The sequence below is a fragment of the Typopeltis vanoorti genome, chromosome 24 (assembly GCF_054136105.1).
Source record: "Typopeltis vanoorti isolate ZY-2024b chromosome 24, IOZ_Tvanoo_1.0, whole genome shotgun sequence".
NCBI classification, from domain to species: domain Eukaryota; kingdom Metazoa; phylum Arthropoda; class Arachnida; order Uropygi; family Thelyphonidae; genus Typopeltis; species Typopeltis vanoorti.
The window spans coordinates 44,430,869-44,453,235 of record NC_143572.1 but is presented as its reverse complement, the minus strand read 5'-3'; the positions used below and the strand labels follow the sequence as shown (position 1 = coordinate 44,453,235).

Sequence of the window (22,367 nt, the reverse complement as noted above, 5' to 3'; positions counted from 1 at the left end):
ATCGCATTTGAATGGGTTTGGCATTGGGCGTTTAGAAAGGCTACTGTTTGTTAAGAAAACACAAAATCAAGAAGTTAATGTAGCTAATGATCAAAGGATATTTGTGAAGCAGAATAGCACAGCTAAATAGGTTTCATGACAGGAGGAAGATAGGTACATGGGTAAAGATATGTTGCAGTAGGAGAAGGTGATGTAGTATATAAAAGGTGAGAATGAGATGAGCAGGAATGGCAATTAGTCAGGATCAGGAGAAATGGGAGTGATCTGAACAAAGAGAGGTATGGTATAGCAGCTAGAATAGAAAATGTTGATGGAGACTGGCCTCACAAACACTAATTGTTCTGTTTGTATGCAAATGTTAGGAATATAAGCTGAGTTTATTGCATTGATTGAGTCAGTATGTCCAAAGATAATTGGTATAAGTTAAATGTGATTGTCTGAGGATAATGTGATGTCAGGAATAGAAATGGAAGGATATACAATTTTCCAGAAAGTAAAAAGAGGGGGGGGGGGAGTACTATTAATGACTTAAGGAATTGTATTATCAATTTCTACACCATGTGAACACATGTGCAGATATTTAACCTGTGTAGCGTGAAATTAAAAATTAACAGGTCATTATATCTGATAAGATGCTATTATAGGCCAGGAAATGTAGAGAATAGTAATGATTGTGAAATGTTTAAGCAAATTGGTTGGGGAAGTAAAAAGAAGGTGATCATGTTGGGAGAACTTTAATTACAGGAATATAGAATAGAAGGAGGAGATAGCGTACAGGAACAAGGAGAGCAAGTTTGTTGAATATCTGAGAGATAAATATCTTAAGCAGCATGTGACCAAAACAACTAGAGGCTATAGTGTTTTGGATTTGGGGATAACTTTGCAAGATGTAGTTGTTAATTAGATCTCATTAGCACTGCTGCCACTTGTTGAGTGTGATCATGAGGTGCTTGTTTGGGAAATGGTGAAACAAGAGAAGGTTACTGCCAAAAAAAGATGCATGTGGAATTATAAAGTAGGTGATTTATAGGAAACTCTGTAGTCAACTAGCATCAAAATGTTGGGTAGATGAGCTGTGCAGAAAAGATGTTAACAATGCATGGAAATTCATAAGGCAGTATCTGACACAAGCAATGTATAACTGCATTCCAAGGGTCAGGTAAATAAATAGAGTAGGAATGAAATGGATGATCAGTGAAATAAAGAGCAAGCTATGCTGGAAAAGAAAATGTGTGGAGGAGGTACAAGAGACTTGGTTGTGATCAGATCAATAAAGAGTAGATAGTGCAAGCTAGGAAGGTGATGAGCATGGTAAAGAAAGAAAAGGTGCAGTATGAGAGGAGACTGGCTGCTCAGGCCAAAGTTAACCCAATGGAATTTTTCTGCTATATGGCAAGCAAGAGAAAGAATAATTATGGTAGTAGATAATCATGGTAGCAGAATAAGTTGCAAAGGATATAGTGGAATTATTGAACAAGCAATTTATCAGTGTATAATCATACTGGTGTAAATAATGCAGTGCAACATATAAAGGAAGGTAAGTATTAGGAAAATTGGAAGTGAAAGAATCAGATTATCAAGTGTTAATTGGAGTGGATGTACGAGGGTGGTTTGAAAAGTTCTTTGCCGCGACCATAGATGGCAGCACTATCGGCAAGTTTTTTTTTCTAAGTTGGTACATCTGTCATAAGCATCCATGTGAAATTGCAAGTCATTCTTCATATTGGAGATTTAATGGATTGTATACGGCACTCAGAAAGGATTAAAACAGAATTTAATACTCCCTATATATTTCGTCTCAGTAAATGAGACATCTTCAGGGATTACAAAAAAATTAATGTAACATAAAAACAAGTAACACACAATACTAAGCCCAACCACATGGGTGACACTAAAGTCCTATCTAAGTGGAGCGCAATCTAAGGGCAGTTATAGGTGGCCTAGAATGTAAAGTGGGACTTTATTATTTCAAGATAATTGTATCAAATAATTTAGCATTTTTCGATAATAAAAGTGAAACTGATCACTATAAATAAAGAAATCATTTTTGGCATAAATACTGCATCAACCTGTGAAAGAAATGTCAGTTTTTCTGTGTTAGGATGTCTGCTAATCAACAAATGAAAACAAAACTAGAAATTCTTGCTTGAGGCAATTTAATGCGACTTACAGGAAACTTTCTCCCGTGTTTCTCAAAAGAGTAATCCAAGACTTTTAGCCTTTTCTCCATCTAAGAGGATTATTTTTCAGCATTTCTAAAACGTATTTCAGAAATAGCAACCAGCAGCAATAGAAGTAATAATATTTAGAATAAAAAAGAAAAAGAAACAAACAAAAAACATAACACAACTGAACTTTCTTTTGTGTGGTCAATGCTGTGGCATGGGTAGGAGGTGCCCTGGTGCAAAACGTTTTTCAGCACCCCCATAAAATAAGTTTCCATGAAAAATTTTACTTTGTTAAAAGTAAAAAAGTTTATACGCATATAAATAAAAATAAATTTTATTCAATAGTAGTAGAACATTGTTGTCACTGAAATTCATTAATAAGGAATTTTTAATAAAAATTTTCAAAAATGTTTATTCCTTAATATATAAATACAACAGAATATATATATATATATATATATATAAAAACAAAAATTACTTTTATTTTAATATAAAAAGGAATATTACATAAAGATAATCGCAAAATGTAAGGTTATGCATTTTGGGGTGAAAAGATGGGAGGCAGTTTACTGCATTGGTGGAACCGTGCTCCAGGAAAGTGATGAGGCACGAGATTTAGGAGTGTTGGTGGATAAGGAATTGAAATTTAGGGGACACATTGCAAAAGTGGCCAAATCAGCTCATCAAATCACTTGGTTGCTGAAGAATACGTTGACAAGCAGAGACAAGCAGGTTATTGTTCCTCTGTATCGAGCCTTGATAAGACCTCATCTCGACTACTGTGCTCAGATTTGGTCACCTAGGTTTCTTCTTGATGGGGAGGAGGTGGAGAGGATCCAGAGGCGAGTGACCAAGATGATAGCAGGTCTGTGGAATGAACCGTATGAGAACAGGTTGAGGATTTGTGGGTTGCAAAAATTGGTTGATAGGCGGAGGAGGGGAGATATGATTGAGACATTCAAATTACTGAAGGGTTTCTATAAAATTAATTCAGAAGATATTTTTGAGAACAGGGCTGGTTGTGGGAGGACTAGGGGACATCCATGGAAACTGGGCAAAAGTGTGGTTAGTAAAGGTGTTAGAGCTGGGTTCTTTACTTTTAGAGTAGTGAATGAGTGGAATGCGCTCCCTGAGTCTGTGGTGGATGCTGTGACAGTGAATGAGTTTAAGGCGAGGTATGATAGATACTGTATGAATGTCGAATAGTTGTGATGAAAATGATTTGGGGCCTCCCTCGATGAGTCTAATGACTCCCTGGAGTTGCCCGTAATAATAATAATAATAATAATAATAATAATAATTTGGATATATGCTTTTAACTATATAACAATTAGTATAAATGTAGATTTATTTTACATATTTATCCATCTTGCTTTAGCTGCCACAAAATTTTTAATAATATCTTTAATGTCTAATAAATCCATAATATTATTTTCAATTGATATAATTGTTAAATTCATTAGACACTCTCCAAACATTGTTGACCGCAAATAATTTTTTATTAGTTTCAGTTTTGAAAAACTTCTTTCCCCTGATGCTATAGATATTGGTAATGTTAAATAAATACGCATCACAATCATAGTATTCGGAAACGTGTCGGTTAATTTATTTTCGTATATAAGAAATTAGTAAAAGGACCCCAACCCCAATGTCTTCCAACCAGAACAAGAACATATATATATAAATATATCTCTTATTGAAAATTATTTATTTTCTAGACATCTACCCAACATAACAAAAATCTTTTGTTTTTAAAATAAGATAATTAACTAAAATGAAACAATTTAACTGATTTTCAAACTTAGCAAAATATAATATATGTACTTATTTCTTTATGTGAATAATAATCCAAATTCACAAAAAATTTACTAAACAACAATAAATATATTTTATAAAACAAAAGGCAACTGCACAATAACACTGTTACTGTAATGCACAAAATGAAATGATGCAAAAATACACCAAAAAAGTATCTAGAAAGGGCCAATTGCAGTATATGTAAACAACTTAGATCATCTAGAATTTTATAGCTCATAAATAATGTTTATTAATTTAATTCAAGCCGCGTCAGCCTGACGTGCTGATAGTCTACCCCGCATATATACGGGATTTTTAGCTATTGTCCCTCAGCTGATTAATATGTTTATAATTTATAAACTATTATCTTTAAAATTTTATTTTTGTCTATCAAAAATCCAAAAATAAGTACACAATTAAAATCAAAGTCAAAAATTGTCCAAAGTCACTTAAACACAGAATACACAATACACTCAATATGTTTCACATTCAAAATTTAAATGATGCTGAAAAAAATGTAAGTGGATATTTGGATAGATGCTATTTCATCTATCCATATTCGAAGCAGAATTTAAGAAAACGAACAGGTTTTAGATTAAATATTTTTGGATAGATCAATATGTCTGGAACTTCAGATATCTGTGTGCCCCTCTTTAATTTTTATTATTACCAAGTTCCTTTTTCAAAATACTCATATCAAAATAATAATAATAAAAATATATTTCATTGTAAATGTCTGTTTTATTTGAATTTAGATGTACATTTAAACAAAAAAAAAGATTTATTTTTAATAGAAAAAAATTTATAAAGATACTTTACATTTTTTCTTAATATAAATAATTTATCATCAATGAGAGGAGTGAAATTGCTTATTTCTATATCTGCTGTATTACTCTCTTTTGTGCGTTTTTTAAATCCAGTCTTTAACCAATGATCCATACTTAACAATTTGAAAGCTAAAAAAATTACCATATTTACTCTACTATAACTCACTTTTTCCCAAAAATTAAAGCTAAAAAATCATGCTGCAAGATATATACGGGGATTTTCGGAAACTAAGTTTTCAGGAAAAAAAAAAACTGAAAATGGGTATGATTTACCAAGAAGCTTCTATTCTCCGTCACTTCTTCTTTCCTTGAGAGCGGCTTCCTTGTGTGCAATCAAAGTTATCTACCCAAATAGTCATCTTCTTTCCATTATATCAAGCAAAAATTACCAGTAAGTTAAAACTTGAGATACGTAATGAACAATCCTTGACAAATTACTAATGAGAAGTGAAAGATGTGCACGATTGTAGGCCAGTAGAGAAAAAGCAACTATTAAGAAGTGCATATGATTGGTGCGATATTAACAAAAGATTGTGCGACCCAAAACAAGCTGACAATTGAATTGAAATTCAATTAATTAACTTAAAAAATTAATTCTCTTAAACCAATTTTCATATCTGTAATGCATTCACTATATATTTCTTAGTTTTAAACGTTCATGACGAGGGGGGGGGTAGTGTGAAGCAAAACCATATGTTGCACCTGCAATATGTGGTTTGCTTTGCTTGAGTGTATATAGCAGCTTCTGTTGGAGGGAAGATGCGATTCATTAGTTAGTTTTTATATTCCCAATTGTCTGTATTTGCACTATTTGTTGAGAAATATTACACAGTCTGCAAATGTCTGTGAACCTTATCCAGTGACATGATAAAACTAATTGGTTTTCGTGTTTCTGCAGTATAATGGCTGTTGGGGATAGAGTATTGCTGCAGGGAGCGAGTTATCGCTCCAATGTGAAATTCGGGGCGATAGAGACTCGCAATTTGAGTAGGAGAATTCATGCATAATATAATTTTATATACACACACACACACACACACACACACACACACACACACATATATGACTATAAAAGTTTATGAAATTCGTATGAAACTTCATGGGTTGTTTCCTTAAGTATCTAATAAGTGGATTCTAAAATGTTTAGTTTTAGTATGTATGACTAATTTTTTTTTATTAATAAAATATAATAAGCACATATTTAACTGTCAATGGGAAATGGCGCTTTTTTATTTGGTAAACTAAATGCTCTATTTTTGTAAAATATCTTGTTGCCGTAATACACTGAACGAGCGCCTTTATTAAGCAGCGCCATGAGGCAGGCTGCCTCTATGCTACATCCTGTCGATGGTACTGGACAAAGCACAGCGTAAGAATGAATTCACGGTCTGTCTTAAACTAACAATTTCCACTAAAAATATAATAAACAATCGAGAATATTTATAAAATTTTCGCTGAGTCAATGCTTACTCTGTGAAATAAAATCTGTGGTAATATTGATAACGTTTCACTTCAAACAAATTATAATAAAACTGGCGATGCATTAAGTTAAAAATGTTGTTAGATTATTAAGAATTCATAATAATTTGACTGATTTAAAATTTCATTTTTATTGCATTAACTATAATTTGTAATTGTGTAATTTATATAGTTCGATATAATTCAAGAATAAGAAAATTTATACATTTTTTTTATTTCCCGTGGTGAAATGGCACCCCTATCTTCAAGTGCCCTTTCGCGGCGCACAATCTGCACAACCGCATAGTGCGGCCCTATGTGTGGTATACAGTTTTACCTATTGACAATATAGCATAGTATTTCTAAAGCTTATAATAACTTCAGCAGACTGCTGACCAGCTGATTTCAGATGCAAAGAAAGAGCAGAATTAGAAGCTTCCAATATACAACAATATTATTGCTTTATTTCTTTTGTCAAAAAGGTCAACTGAAATAAGAGATTTTAATACTATCTGAAAGCTTTCAAACTAGTAAAAATTTAAAGTAGTTAAATTTCTACTGGTTACATTTAGCTACTTTTAAAGTAGTTAAATGTAACCGAGTTCCAGGACAGTTACATTTAACTGTCCTGGAATTAATCCGGGGGAGGGGGGGGGAGTTGCAGTAAAATATCCTAAAAATGAGCATAAATTTTTAATCATTCCATACAGGATATCCTTCCTATTATATTTTCAACGCAACTACAGTGGTTAAACAGTGGATATTATAGTAATGTGCATCCTACAAAAAAAAAAAAAATCTCTTGCAATTTTAAGCAAAAAAAGACTAACAGTCTCTGATAAAATACCATTGGATATAAATTTTTGATACTAAAAAAGACAATATCGGAAACCAACAGTAATGCAGTTTATAATCATCCATTTTAAAAAAAAATGTTCCTAAAACTGAAATGTGACAATCCATATAAAGGTATTTTGGAAAGAAAGAAGGTAAAATGTGATATTTATTTCACTAAATGTTATTTAAAAATATAAATATTTGCAAAATATTTTAAATTCAATCAAACATTTGAAAATTTGTGAAAAAAATCTACATTGTCAGTAAAATGAAATGAAGGAAATTTACTATTACTGAAATATGTTCATTGCAAAAGCTGATTTGTGGTCATTTCAGGATTGATTATTTATTTTGGCAGATGTGAAACTTCTATTTTTGTTTTGTTTGGGAGAGTGAATTTAGATTAAGAGTGACTGACCTGCAGAGGGAGATAGATGAGTTGAAAGAGGAGGTGGAATGTCTTGTGAATGAGAGCAGAAGTATGAAAGATAAGATTAGGAGAATGGAAGAGATAAATGCAAGGCGAATCAGAGTAGGAGAGAGAGAGAATTTAGGGAGTATGAGTGAGAGGTATGGGGGTGCTAGAAGAGGAGAGGATGGAAACAGTAAGAGAGATGGAATGAGAGAGAGATATGGAAGTGCTAGAAGAGGAGAGAATGGAAACGGTAGGAGAGATGGAATGAGAGAGAGGTATGGGAATGCTAGAAGACAAGAGGATGGAAACAGTAGTAGAGAGACAGAATGAGAGAGGGATATGGAAGTGCTAGAAGTGGAGAAAATGGAAACAGCAGGAGAGAGGGAATGAGAGAGATGTATGGGAGTGCTAGAAGAGGAGAGAATGGAAACAGTAGAAGAGAGAGGTATGGGAATGAAAGAAGAGGAGAGAATGGAAACAATAGGAGCGAGGGAATGGTAAGAGGTATAATGTATGGCGACTCAATGATCCGTGGTGTTCAAGATAGGATGCGTGAGGAGTGTTTGCCAGGAGGAACAATAGAATGGGTGGCCATGGCAATTAAGAGAGGTGAAAGGGTGGATGAGATGATTGTGATGGTAGGAACGAATGACTTGAGTGGTAATGTAAGTCGGGCAGCGAGAGATATGAGATTTTTGCTGAGACTGTACGGAAGAAGACAGAGGAAAAATAGTGTGCGTGTTGCCTAGGTATGATAATAATGAGCTGAGCAGAAGAGCGGTGATATTGAATGGCATAATAGCGAGAATGTGTGACAAGAGAGTACTGGTATATGTGGATGCTTGGAGTGCGTTTGAAGAAAGAGAGGAATTGTATGCGAGAGACCGTTTACATTTGAATGAGGAAGGACGTAGGCATCTGGAGAGATTGCTGTTCTGAACGAGTCAGTGTGTCCCAGGGAGGATGATAGCAGGGGTGGCCTCTTGTGGGAATGGATATTTGGGAGAAGGGAGACAATGTCAGGTAACACTGAGCCCAGTGGAGACTAGAAGGGATAATGCTGGGTATAGAAACAATGGCATTTATATGCTTTATACTAATACCAGGAGTATCCGGAATAAGGGAGAGGAATTGGTGGCACAGATAGCATCAGCCTGGCCAAAAATTATTGCGATCACTGAGACGTGGTTGACAGAAGGGGATATAACAACAGGAATAGAAGTCGCTGGGTATAGCATTTTTCGTCAGGATAGGAGGGGAAAGCGTGGTGGTGGGGTACTGCTTATGATAAGTGATGACCTATGTCCTCTAAGAGTGGAGAATTTGGAAGGAAGTGAGAAATGATTTTGAGAGCATAGTATGGTGTGAGGTAGAGGTAGGTAAGACAGGATATTTAGTGAGGTGTTGCTACAGACCCAGGAGCACAGAATATGGGGACCAGGAGATGTTTAGACAGCTAAGTTTGGCAAGTGCAAGAAGAATGATTGTTATGGGAGATTTTAACTTCAGTAGTATAAATTGGAGAGAGGAAGATGCATGTAGCAATAGGGGAATGGAATTTCTAGAATTCTTGAGGGACAAATGTCTTAGGCAACATGTAACAGAGGGAACAAGAGGTTCAAAAGTTTTGGATTTGGTTATAGCATCAGAAGAGTTGATAATAACTGAGTTGACGTCTCTCCCACCAGTTGGAGAGAGTGACCATATGGTGTTGACTTGGAAAATGAATAGACATGCAGGAGTATCAAAGAGACGGGAACTTATGTGGAATTATAAGACAGGTGATTATAATAGTCTTAGACGTCAACTTCGGGAAGTTTCATGGAGGGAGGAATTGGAAGGCTGGGATATCACTAGTGCGTGGGAAATTGTGAAAGAATATTTGTTATCAGCAATGGTAAGTTGTATACCATGAGTGAAGAAGAGGATGCAATTTGTAGTAAAGTGGATGACAAACAATATTAAACAGGAATTGCATGCGAAAAAGAGGCTATGGAAGAGACATAAGGAGACAGGTGAAGAGATGCATGAGGAATATAAGACACAGGCCAGAAGAGTGACTAGTGTGGTAAGGAAAGCGAAACTGGAATATGAGAGGAGATTGGCCCTAAGATCCAAAGAAAATCCTAGGGAATTTTTTAGCTATGTGGCCAGTAGGAGGAGAAATAACTGTGGAAGAATGATATTGTGGGATAAAAATGGGAATAGAGTGACTGATGCAGAGGACATAGTGGAATTGTTCAATGAACACTTTATTAGAGTATTTCATCCTAGAGGAGTCAGTTTTAATGCTAGAGGGATAGGACTGGTTCGAGGTCTGGAGGTACAGGAGGAGAGCGTGTTTCAGATACTGAGTACTCTGGATGTCAGTAAAGCTGTGGGACTGGATGGTATTTCACGAGTTTTGAGAGAATGTGCTAGGGAATTGACAGTGCCTTTAACGTGGCTTTTCAATGAAAGTCTGGCTTTGGCAAAGGTGCCCAGGGAATGGAAGGAAGGTAAGATAGTGCCTTGCATAAGGGTGGTAACAGACTGGAAGTGTCTAATTATAGGCCAGTCTGTGTGTCATCGGTAGTTGTTAAGATCTTGGAGAAAGTAGTGAGGGACCGTATACAGCATTGGGCAGATGAGGGTAATGTTATCTGTGAGAATCAACATGGATTTCTGAAAGGACGCTCTTGTTTTAGCAATATGCTAGCCTTTTATAATAAAGTTACAAGAACATTAGATGAGGGAAAGGCATATACTGCAATTTTCTTAGACTTGGCGAAGGCATTTGCCAGGGTGCCACATGATAAGCTGATATTTAAGTTGCAGCACATGGGTCTGGATGTCAGATTGGTCAACTGGATTCAGGATTGGCTGTCTGATAGGTATCAGAGAGTTGTGTATGGTGGAGCAGTTTCCAGGAGGCAGAGGGTTACAAGTTGAGTCCCACAGGGCTCAGTACTAGGACCTATATTGTTTAACCTTTATATCAGTGACATAGCCAGTGGATTGCAGGGGGATATTCAGTTGTTTGCGGATGATGCAAAGCTGGGAAGAATTATTAGTAATAGTGCAGATGTGGTAGCCCTGCAAGAGGATTTAAATAAGCTAGATAGATGGGCAAATGAATGGGGGTGTCAGTTTAATGCAGCAAAATGTAAGGTCTTGAGGTTTGGGAAACATCGATGGGATGCTGCATACTCTATGGGAGGAGTTATACTGGAGGAAGTAGGGGAGACAAGAGATCTGGGGTTGATGATTGATAGAAACCTGAAGTTTAGGGGACATATTGCAAAGGTGGTGAAGGTAACACAGAGGATTGCTGCTATTATGAGAAGGACACTGACCTGCAGAGATAAGAGGGTTATCATTCCGTTGTATAAGTCTCTGATCAGACCACACTTGGACTATTGTTCTCAGATTTGGTCTCCAGGATTTGAAGGGGATAAATTAACTATGGAAAGGATACAAAGAAGGATGACAAAGATGGTTTCAGGACTGTACAAGGATAGTTATGAGGATCGGCTGAGAGAATGTGGACTGCAGAGTTTGGTGGATAGAAGGAGAGGTGATATGATCGAGACTTTTAAACTGTTGAGAGGTGGTTACAGGGTTGACACTGGGGAGTTCTTTCGCTTGGTTGAATAGCAGGAAGGAGTGATGACAAGAGGCCATCCCTGGTAGTTACGAAAGGAAACTGTGAGCAAGAGGGTAAGGAGTGGTTTCTTTGTGCGGAGGGTGGTTGAGCCGTGGAATGCATTGCCTGATGGAGTGGTGGGAGCGAGAACGGTCAGCGAGTTTAAAGAGTGGTATGATAGACTTTGTGTTTCTCGGGGGGGGGGGGACCTCCCCTCGATGAGTCTCGACAGACTTTGTCTTAGGAAGGACCTCCCTCGATGAGTCTTTTGTCTCCTTGGAGGCCTGAATAATAATAATCATAATAAATATCCTAGTACAGTAAAGCAAATGCCAAGTACCACAGTACATGTAAAGACAAGCGAAAAAGTCCCTCCACCACAGATAATCTGTTAATGGCTCTAAAATCGCCGTTAAGGGATTAACAGCAGAGGAGGGTAAATACTTGATTAAAGATAGAATGCTGATGAAGTTTTGATCCATGAAAAACTCTGGGGTTGTCTGGCTATTTCATCTGCCTCGGCCAGTAGGAGGGTTAACTGGAGATATATAATTGTTTACAAATGGTGCAAAACTGAGGAATAGAATGAAGAATCAAGCAGATGATGTGGGCTTACAGGAGGACTTGAATAGATTGTGTGAGTGGGCAAGCATATGTGGAACTGTCAAGTTTGATGTTGCAAAGTATAAGGTTCTGAAATTTGGTAGGCAACAGTGGTATACAAAGTTAACAAAGATACAAAATTTGCTTACTTGGTGAGATAATTGTGCAGGAGACAGACCTGGAAGTGGTGGTGGACAAGTGCCTGAAGTTCAGTGGTTACAGCAATAGTTGTGAATGTCATTACATCAGATTATGGCAATGTTATGGAGGAACTTAATGTGCAGAAATAAAGACATTATGGTTCCATTGTATAAGGCTTTGGTCATGATTCATTTGTATTATCATACAGATTTGATTTCATGGTAATGAGGATATATTAGAAAGGGTCAAGAGAAGACTAAGGTGACAATTGGTCTTTGGGATGATATGAAGACAGATTGAGGGAATGCAATTTGCCAAACCTTGCACATAGGAGAAGGAAAGGAGATATGATTGAGACATTTAAGTTGGTAAAAGGTTGTTACCAGGTTAATGTAGAAGAAATTTTTCATAGAATGGGAGGGGATGTAGAACAAGGAGCCATCCCTGGAAACTATAAAGAGGGTGTGGGCAAGGGCAAAAGGAGCAAGTCTTTTGCATAGTGGTTAGTGAGTGGAATGCATTGACTGACTGATGAATGCAGATACATTGAGTTTAAAACATGGTTTGATGGGAGGTGCCATGATGAGTCCTGACTCCATGGAGGTCTGGTGTTAATAGTAATTAGATATATCATATCCACTAAACTTTGCAATTTTGCATGTTGATTACAGGAAGATGAGGAAATGTGCAGTCCTGATATTGCCTTAGTCATTTGTCTTTGGACTCTGTTTCCACATTATAACTGAAATTAGGGATCCAATGCCTTGCAGTTTTGCAACATCGATTGCTACATGTCAGTGTCTTATCACAGCAACAATACTTCTTGTAGTCTGACACTTTAAAAATATCCTCTAACCAGAAGGCCTGGGTCAACCATCATTTCCATTATCTAAATCTGAGTTCCTAAAGAGTGCAGAAGTGTAAAGATGTGTACTGCATTTGTGGAAATGTTCCACCAATACAACATGAAACCAAAATGCAACATCTTGCAATTAAAATTAAGACTAATCCACTCATTCATTCAAGCTAAGCATCTATTTCAATCTTTGAAATAGATTGCTTATTTCAAAGTGATCCTAACAGGTACTTAAGCACCCACAACCTTTCCGTAACTTCAAGGATCAGGTGGTTAGTCCTATGCCTCCCGGTGTCTCCTATGTCTGTAGATGCACGTGTTCATAAGGCCGGTTTGCCTGTTCTGGGAGACGAAAAACCTGAGTAAGTGAAACGCATGGATGAAAAAACCCTGCTAAACATCACTGATTATCTCCTATTTTTGGATCAATTTTTTTTTTTGAAAATGAGAGGGGGATTTTATACCTACTGAAAGATTCAAATAAGGCAAATTTTCAGCATTTAATTTTTATACCATTCATATTGAAAAGTTGTGATCATGTAGTTTCAAGTACTGTGCAATTAATAGTTTGTTTAGTATTATTTTAGACCTCAGTGGTCTACATCCATTCTCCATGCAACACTGAAGACTTTTTTTGTTTAATCTGATGGCACCTATGGCACAACTTAACATGACTCTTGCAACAAGGCAAGTCCCAAAGGAATAGAAGGTGGGAAAAATTATTCCACTTCATAAAGGAGGGGGTATAAGACTAAGGCTACAAATTATAGGCCAATGTGTGTCAGGGATTGTTGTTAAGGTATTAGAGAAGTTGGTGAGGACTAGGATTCAGAAGTGGGTTGATGGTTGGCATGGGAAGGTCATGTGTCAGCAATCTGCTTATGTATTACAACAAAGTGACAAACTTGCTTGATAAAGAAGATGCATATACAGTGGTGTACTTGGATTTTTTTCAAAGGCCTTTGATAGACTGCCACATGAAGCTGGTAACTACACTGAAACAACTAGGATTAGATAACAGAGTAATAATTTGGATAGCTGATTGACTGTTGGATAGGTATCAGCAGGTTGTTATCGAGGAATGGTATCTTAAAAGAGGATGGTCACTAGTCGTGTACCACAGGGATCTGTTTTGGGACCATTATTGTTTAATTTTTATGTTAATGACATTGTGACCAGCTTAACTGGAGATGTGCAGCTGGTTGACAGTGATACAAAGTTAGAAAGGGCTATGAGAAGTAGGGCAGACATGGCCTTGCAGGATCTGAATAGACTATGTGAGTGGACAGATGATTGGAGCCATCAGTTTAATGTTGCAAAGTGCAACGTTTTGAAATTTTGTAGGCAAGGTTGGGATGCAACATATACAATTAATGGAGAAATTTTGAAGGAGGTGGAGAAGATGAGAGAACCAGGAGTGACGGACAAAAGACTTGAAGTTTAGGGGTCACATTGCTAAAATTGTAAGAACATTCCAATGGATTATGGCAATAATGAGGACATTGACATGAAAAGGCAAAGAGGTTCCCCCTGTATAAGGCTTTGATCAAGCTACCAATGGACTACTGTTCACAGATTTGGTCACCTGGTTTTCAGAGGAATGTACTGGAGAAGATCCAAAGAAAGTTTACTAGGTTAGTATCAGGTCTATGGAATCAGATACGAGGAGAGATTAAGGGAATGTAACTTACAGAGCCTTGTGAATAGAAGAGAGGATATGATTGAGACATAAGTGAGGAGTTGTTACCAGATTAATGTGGAGAAAATATTTCACAGAGTAGAGGGCAGCAAGGGTAGAACTAGAGGCTATCTATGGAAACTGTATAAGGAAGGTGTGATCATGGAAGTGAGAAGCAGGTTCTTTAAGTGGAGTGATTAGTGAGTGAAATGCATTGCCCGAAAGTGTGGTGAGTGAGGAAACTGAATGGGTTCAAGGCACGATTTGATGATCTTTTAGCATGAGAGTATAGACCTTCTACAATGAGTCCTTTGATACCATGGAGTTAGATAATGATACGATTATGACAGACTGGTGAGAGCATCTTATTAACTAATCTGAGATCCTGTAGATAAAGAGGTACATATCTAAACAATACCTTGAAAACTGATGTATATAGCAAAATTCATGTACTTGGATAGTAAACAATACAGCAAATATTGGTTAGTTACAACTAGGTGGATATCACGAAGCATTTGAAACTGCATGGATAATCAAGTGATAACCTTGCAATAAATTATTTTAAATTACAAAAAGTTCAAAATTATGTAGACTAGCATTTCTTAGCATTAATAATTCATTATTACATGAATATAGTAACTATACATATTTGTAAATGGATCTTCAAATTAAGATGTAAAAAAAAAACTTACTTCAATAAAAAGGACCCCAATTGCTATTCCACCAACTTTAACAATGTTATCTTCAAGAAATGCTTTCAGTTTATCATAGCATCCCTAAAATGAGAAAATAAGTCTAGTTTAGTCCACTGAAGAGACAGTCGTCCTGCAAAATATGCCTACCTATTCTCTGTGTGCTGTGCCACATAACTGGAGTAAGACTGATCTGCACTTATGTCTTTTGCAACTAATTCTGCATCTTTCCCAACTTGCTATCTTTTTCTGTCATTCTTTGCCAGATTAGTTTGGTAAAGCAAAACATGCCATACATCCACCATAAGAAGAAATTTCTCATTCCCACAAACAACTTTGTTTACCAAATACTGCAGATTATGTTCTCTAAATTCATCCATTATAGCCAATGATTATGATATTTCTTATCTGCCTCTGAAGTTTTTCATTCCTTTGAAATTCAGGTAATGGAGAAAACTCAGGATTTGAGTGCTGGATATATCATTAATTTCAGGGGATTTGTTTATAACCAATATAACAAACTGTGCTTCTGATCAAGAAGAATTATCATGCAAGTCTTGTCTTGGGAGGTAGCTAAAATGTAGAATTCAGTTAAGGAGTACATGTGGAACTAAGAACCAGTAGTTATAAATTTTAGAAACTACTTTGAGCAATTCCATAGCATAAAAAACTACAACGAAAAGAGAAACAGTCAATGAATGTTTCGAGAAAAGCAATATCAGCTCTCTGATTCTGTTTAAGGATAAATCAGGCAAGAATTAAACAGATGAGTAGCAACAACTAAGCAGAAGCATTGGAAAAATATACATGGAATAAAGGAAAATTATGAAACGCAAGCTCATGAACAGTATGAGCAGAAATAAAATGCGACTAGCATGGTAGACAAAATCAGATAAGAGGAAATTCACCAAACAAAAGAAGGTAAATAGTAAGAAGACAACAGAAGCAGAATAAAAAAGAAAGAAAGAAAAAAAGGTGAATTTGGAATGAATGCAGGTAAAATGAATTGAGGAACATTTGTGAGAGGAGCAGATAGGATGGTCTGGCCATATATTATAAGAAAGCAAGAGACTAGCAATGCTTCTGAGCAAGTTGTTTAAAACATAGCAATGGCAGGATCCCAAGGAAGTAGAAACAGGTTATTTTACATAAAGGAGTTTCCAGGCTAGAGGAAACAAGTTATAGACTGGTTGATATCTCAGTAATATGATACCCCTGAGTGAGGTCTAGAGGGGATAATGATAGGTATAGAAGCAGTGACATCTTTATGCTTTATACTAATGCCAGAAGTATCCGAAATAAAGGAGATGAATTGGTAGCGCTGATAGCATCAGCCTGGCAAAAGATTATTGGGATCTCAGAGATGTGGTCGACAGAAGATGATATAATAAAACAGGAATTGAAGTAGCAGGGTACAGCATTTTTTGGCAGGATAGAAAAGGGAAACATGGTGGTGGAGTACTGCTTATGATAAGTGATGACTTATGTCCTCTAAGAGTGGAGGCTTTGAAAGGCAGGACACTAATGGTTTTGAAAACATATGGTGTGAGGTAGAAGTGGCCAAGACAGGATATTAAGTAGAGTGTTGCTACAAACCAAGGAGCATAGAAGGTGGAGAGCAGGAGATGTTTAGGCAGTTGAGCTTGGAAAGTGCAAGAAGAACAATTGTTATGGGAGATTTTAACTATAGCAGTATAAGCTGAGAAGAGGAAAATGCATATAGTAATAAGGGAATGGAATTTCTAGAATTCTTGAGGGACAAATGTCTCTTAGGCAACATGTAATACAGGGAACAAGAGGTTCAAGAGTTTTGGATTTGGTCATAGCATCAGAAAAGCTGATAATAACTGAATTGACATCTCTCCCACCAGTTGGAGAGAGTGACCATGTGGTTTTGACTTGGAAGATGAATAGACATGCAAGTGTATCAAAGAAAAGGGAACATATGTGGAATTATAAGGCAGGTGATTATAATAGTCTTAGATATCAACTTGGAGCAGTTCCATGGAGGGTGGAATTAGAAGGCCAGGATATCATTTGTGCTTGGGAAATTGTGAAAGGTTATTTGTTAGCAGCAACAGTAAGCTGTATTGCACGAGTAAAGAAGAGGATACAATTTGGTGTAAAGTGGATGACAAACACTATCAAACAGGAACTGAAGGTGAAAAAGAGATTATGGAAAAGATATGAGAGAAGGTGGAGAGCAGATGCACGAAGAATATAAGATGCAGGCCAGAAGAGTGATTAGTATGGTGAGGAAGGCAAAACTGGAATATGAGAAGAGATTGGCACTAAGATCCAAAGCAAATCCTAGGGAATTTTTTTAGCTATGTAGCCAGTAGGAGGAGAAATGATTGTGGAAGAATGACATTGCAAGATAAAAATGGGAATAGAGTGACTGATGCAGAGGACATAGTGGAGTTGTTCAATGAGCACTTTATTGGAGTATTTCATCCTGAAGAAGAAGGTTTTAATACTAGAGGAATAGGGCAGTTCAGGGTTTAGAGGAGAGTGTTCCAAATACTGAGTACTATGGATGTCAGTAAAGCTATAGGACTGGATGGTATTTCACCATAGGTTTTAAGAGAATGTGCTAAAGAACTGACAGCTCCATTGATCTTGCTCTTCAATAAAAGTCTGGCTGCAGGGAAAGATACCCAAGGAATGGAAGGAAGGTAAGATAGTGCCATTGCATAAGGGGAGTAGCAGACTGGAAGTGTCTAATTATAGGCCAGTTTGTGTGTCATCTGTAGTTGTTAAGGTCTTGGAGAAATTAGTGAGGGACTATATACAGCGTTGGGAAGATGTGGGTAATGTTATCTGTGAGAATCAACATGGATTTGTTAAGGGGCACTCTTGCTTTAGTAATATGATTGCCTTTTATAATAAAGTGACAAGAGCAGTTGATGAGGGAAAGGCATATGCTGCCATTTTTTGCAAAGGCATTTGACAGGATGCTACATGATAAGCTAATATTTAAGTTACAGCACATGGGTTTAAATGTCTGGTTAGTACTGGATTCAGGATTGGCTGTCTGATAGGTATCAGAGAGTTGTATGGTGGGACAATATCAAGGAAGCAGAAGATTACAAGTGGGGTTTCCACAGGGCTCAGTACTGGGACCTGTATTGTTCAATCTTTATATTAATGACATTGTCAATGGATTGCAAGGGGATATTCAGTTGTTTGCAGATGATGTGAAGCTGGGTAGGGTTATCAGTAATAATGCAGATGTGGCAGCCCTGCAAGAGGATATGAATAAACTAGACAGATGGGCAAGTGAATGGGGGTGTCGATTTAATGCAGCAAAATGTAAAGTCTTGAAGTTTGGTATCCATCGATGGGAGGCTGCCTATTTGATTGAAGGATGTAGGGGAGACAAGAGATCTGGGGGTTATGATTGATAGAAAACTGAAATTCATGGAGCATATTGCAAAGATGGAGGTAACCCAGAGGATTGCTGCAATTCTGAGAAGGACTGACCAGCAGAGATAAAAGAGTTATCATTTCGTTGTATAAGACCCTGATCAGACCACACTTGGACTATAGTTCTCAAATTTGGTCCCCAGGATTTGAAGGGGATAAATTAACTGTCGAAAGGGTACAGAGGCAGGTGACAAAGATGGTTTCAGGACTGTACAATATCAATTATGAGGATTGGGCTGAGGGAATGTGGACTACAGAGTTTGGTGGATAGAAGGAGATGTGATATGATCGAGACTTTAAACTTGAGAGGCGGTTACAGGGTAGACATTGGCGAGTTCTTTTGCTTGGTAACACAGCCAGAAGGAGCGATGACAAGGGGCCATCCCTATAGGTTACGAAAGGTAGCTGTGAGCAAGAGTTTGAGGAGTGGTTGAACTGTGGAATGCATTGCCTGAGAGAGTGGCGAGAGCAAGAACGATCAATGAGTTCAAGGAGTGGTATGACAGACTGTGTTTCCTAAGAAGGATCTCCCACGACGAGTTTCTGGACTCCATGGTGGCCTGAATAATAATAATATTGGTTAAAGTACTGGAAAACTTAGTTAAGTCCAGAATTCAAGAATAGGTGAATAGGAATGTGGCATCTATGAGAAAAACTGCTTTTCAAAAGAGAGTTCTGACCTTAGTAATTTGCTCAATTTCTACAATAAAGTGAGCAGCTAACTTAGATAAAATAAATGGCTACACCATGAAATTAATGGTCTTTGCTAAGATATTTAACAGGATACCAAGTAAAAACAAATATGAAACTGGTGACATAGATAAGAGGATGGCTGATAATGATTAGTATATAACAAAGTAAAATCAAGGAAAATGTTGGTGATCATTGGAGAGCCACATGGTTCTACACTTGAATTGCTATGTTATATCAATGATATTGTGGATAGTTTCAGGAGAATATCTAGTTCTTTGATGATGCCATACATCATTAAAACATTAGGAGGCCATGTATGGCCTCCTCAGCTGTCATACTTTTTCTTAAACTCATTCATACTAGATGCACTCACCACTTCAAATAGGCAAACTAGTCAACTCGCTGCTCGGAGAAAAATCTACCTCTTGTACCTTTCTTAACTACACATTACCTTCCATGGAAGCCCCATGTTCCCTCCCCACCTTCCACATAACGAATTTTGTGGTTTTTATGTATTTATGAATTTTCAGAAGTTTTTTGGCTTCTGTCCTATTGCACTTCTTTCTCCTCTCCCTATACTCTCGATCTATCTTCAAAATTTACCATAATCCTGATATGATCTTTGTGCTGTTCTTTGCACCCTTCCCACAGCTTCATTCCCTCTGAACCCAGGGGACCAAATCTGAACACAGAAGTCCAAGTGTGGTCATATCAAGAACTTGTAAAGAGGCAAAATGATTTCCTTATGCTTACATGTCACTTTTTATCAGCATCACAATTATCCTCCACGTTGTATTTGCAATTTTTGCAGTGTAACCTTTTAACTTCAAATTCCTATCCAAGATTCCTATCCTCAGTTTCTTGTAGCATAACCCCACCACTATAAATGTGGTTGGAAATATCACACCAAAGTGTATAACTTGACACTTACTAATATTGAACTGATAGCCATTATCATTTTCCCACATTTCTGGCCTATTGATTGCTCTGCATATCTTTGCATTATCAGCAAATAATGGAACATCTCCTGCCAGATCCTTTCAATATTATTAATGTATATATCAAACAACAATGGTCCAGGGACTGATTCCTGGGGTACACCACTGGTTGCCTTAAATCTGGCAGATTTGCACCCACCCACCCTATGCCACTTTGATACCTATCTGTCAATCACCCACTTAATGCAGGTCAATAGTTTATATATTTCAGTTCCATATTCTTCAGTTTATGCAACACATTTTATGTGGTACTGATCAAATGCCTTTGCAAAGTTTAATAGTATAATGGTGTACCCATTTTCTTTATCCAACTCGGCCATAATACAAAATATGAGCAAATTGCTAATACATGACTTTCTTTAAGTAAACTCATACTGTTCCCTGAAAAGTATAGTTTGTTGTCTGTTGACCCATTTCCATATACGAGTTCTTGCCAACTTCTTTAAACTCTTCACCACTACTCCAAAAATAACTTAATTCAGTAGTTAGACATTGGTTTTTGTACCACCTTTGGTACAATGGAACTATCATATTTTCTTTCCATTCCTATGGTTTCTTTTCTGGACTCAAGTTGTACTAACTGTCACTGGTAAAGCCCAATTTGGCTGAACATTCCTTTAATGTGCATGCTAATATTTCCTCTGTTCATATTGCCAAATTCTTATCCAGGTTATGCAACAACTCTTGAACCTCATTTTCATGTAGATTATCTCTTCAAACATAGTAGCAGCACTATATGCTATGTTGCATGCACTGGGTATATAGAGAGCTTGCTACGACAGCAGAGTGAGCCCTCATTATTTGAGCAATATCATCAGCTTTTGACACAAGGGTATCATCTGCATTCAGTAAAGTTATGCTTCCACATTCATTCTTTCGTTTACTTATGGCCTAACGATAAAATTCTTTTAGATTGCTTTTAAGCTTGCATTTCTTTTCATATTCCAGTTTAGTTTTTTCTATACTCAACTTTTCTGGCTTACAGTTTATATATTTCATAATCCCTCTCATTCTCATGATATTCCTTCTCTCCATATCTTATGAGTCTCTTCCTTCATAATTTAAGGTTGCACATCCATTTTACTCCCACCTTAACTGTTTTTTGTACTCAAGGACATACAGATATTTAAGCACCTTTTCAAGCTTCTCATGTATTACTGATCTTTCCTGTTCAGGAACTAATACCCGAGTTTGTTATTATTTTGTAGTTCAGCATGTGACTTGACCTAATTGGAACATCCAAGGTCAGCATAACATCAGTCACCATTTGATGGCAAAAATGTTGGAGCTTCTGAGAAATAGGAGAACAGGATAATCCTCAGCAACATTAGTATAAAAGTGCAGGGTAGGAAGGTCATGAGCATAATGAGGAAAGAAATTAGATATTCTTAATTGGGCAGATGAGGGTAATATCTATGCATGTCAACATGGATTTGTGAAGGGCACTCCTCTTTCAGCAATTTGCTTGCCTTTTATAAGGCAAGTAAAAAGGACCAACAAGGATAAATAGTTTTTTTAGATTTTGTAAAGGCATTTCATAAAGGTACCAAGTTGATATTTAAATTCTCACACATAGGATTAGATATAAGGTTAGTAAATTGGATTAGAAATTGCCTGCCTGATAATCAAAGACAATGTCACACATGGGATTTTACACGGCTGAGTAAACTTTGCTGTTTAACTTTGTCGATGATATTGTCACCAGACTACAGGGAGATATACAGATATTTGCAGATGGATAGGCAAATGAATGGGGATTTCAATTATTATTATTATTCAACTCCATGAATCACAAGACCCATCCTAGACAATACAAAGTATATTTGTACATAAAAAAAAAATAGTATACAAAGTATAGTATAAAAGAAGGCCTGTGACTAGTGCTGTACCGCAGTGTGCTTGGACCACTGCTATTTAATTTGTTCATTAACGATATAGAAAGGATCTGAGAGGAACTGTTCATTTATTTGCTGATGACGCAAAGTTGGGTAGAGCAATAGTGAATGCACATGATGTCAAAATTTTGCAGGATGATTTGGATAGATTGAAAGACTGGGCTAAGGAGAATGGATGTCAGTTTAATGCAGCAAAGTGAAAGGTTACACATTTTGGGATAAAAAGATTAGCAGCAGAATACCACGCTTATGGAACTG

At 36.9% G+C, this 22,367-nt stretch overlaps 1 protein-coding gene across 1 annotated transcript in view; it reads right to left on the bottom strand.

Annotated features, from left to right (window-relative positions):
- The window catches only part of LOC150093142 (CD63 antigen-like), a 119,822-nt gene that overhangs the window by 6,782 nt on the left and 90,673 nt on the right, over positions 1 to 22,367 (bottom strand). Inside the window, exon 6 of the mRNA XM_090413540.1 lies at positions 15,098 to 15,181. Within this exon, the coding sequence (XP_090269666.1) occupies positions 15,098 to 15,181 (84 nt within the window). The remainder of the gene's footprint in view (positions 1 to 15,097; positions 15,182 to 22,367) is intronic.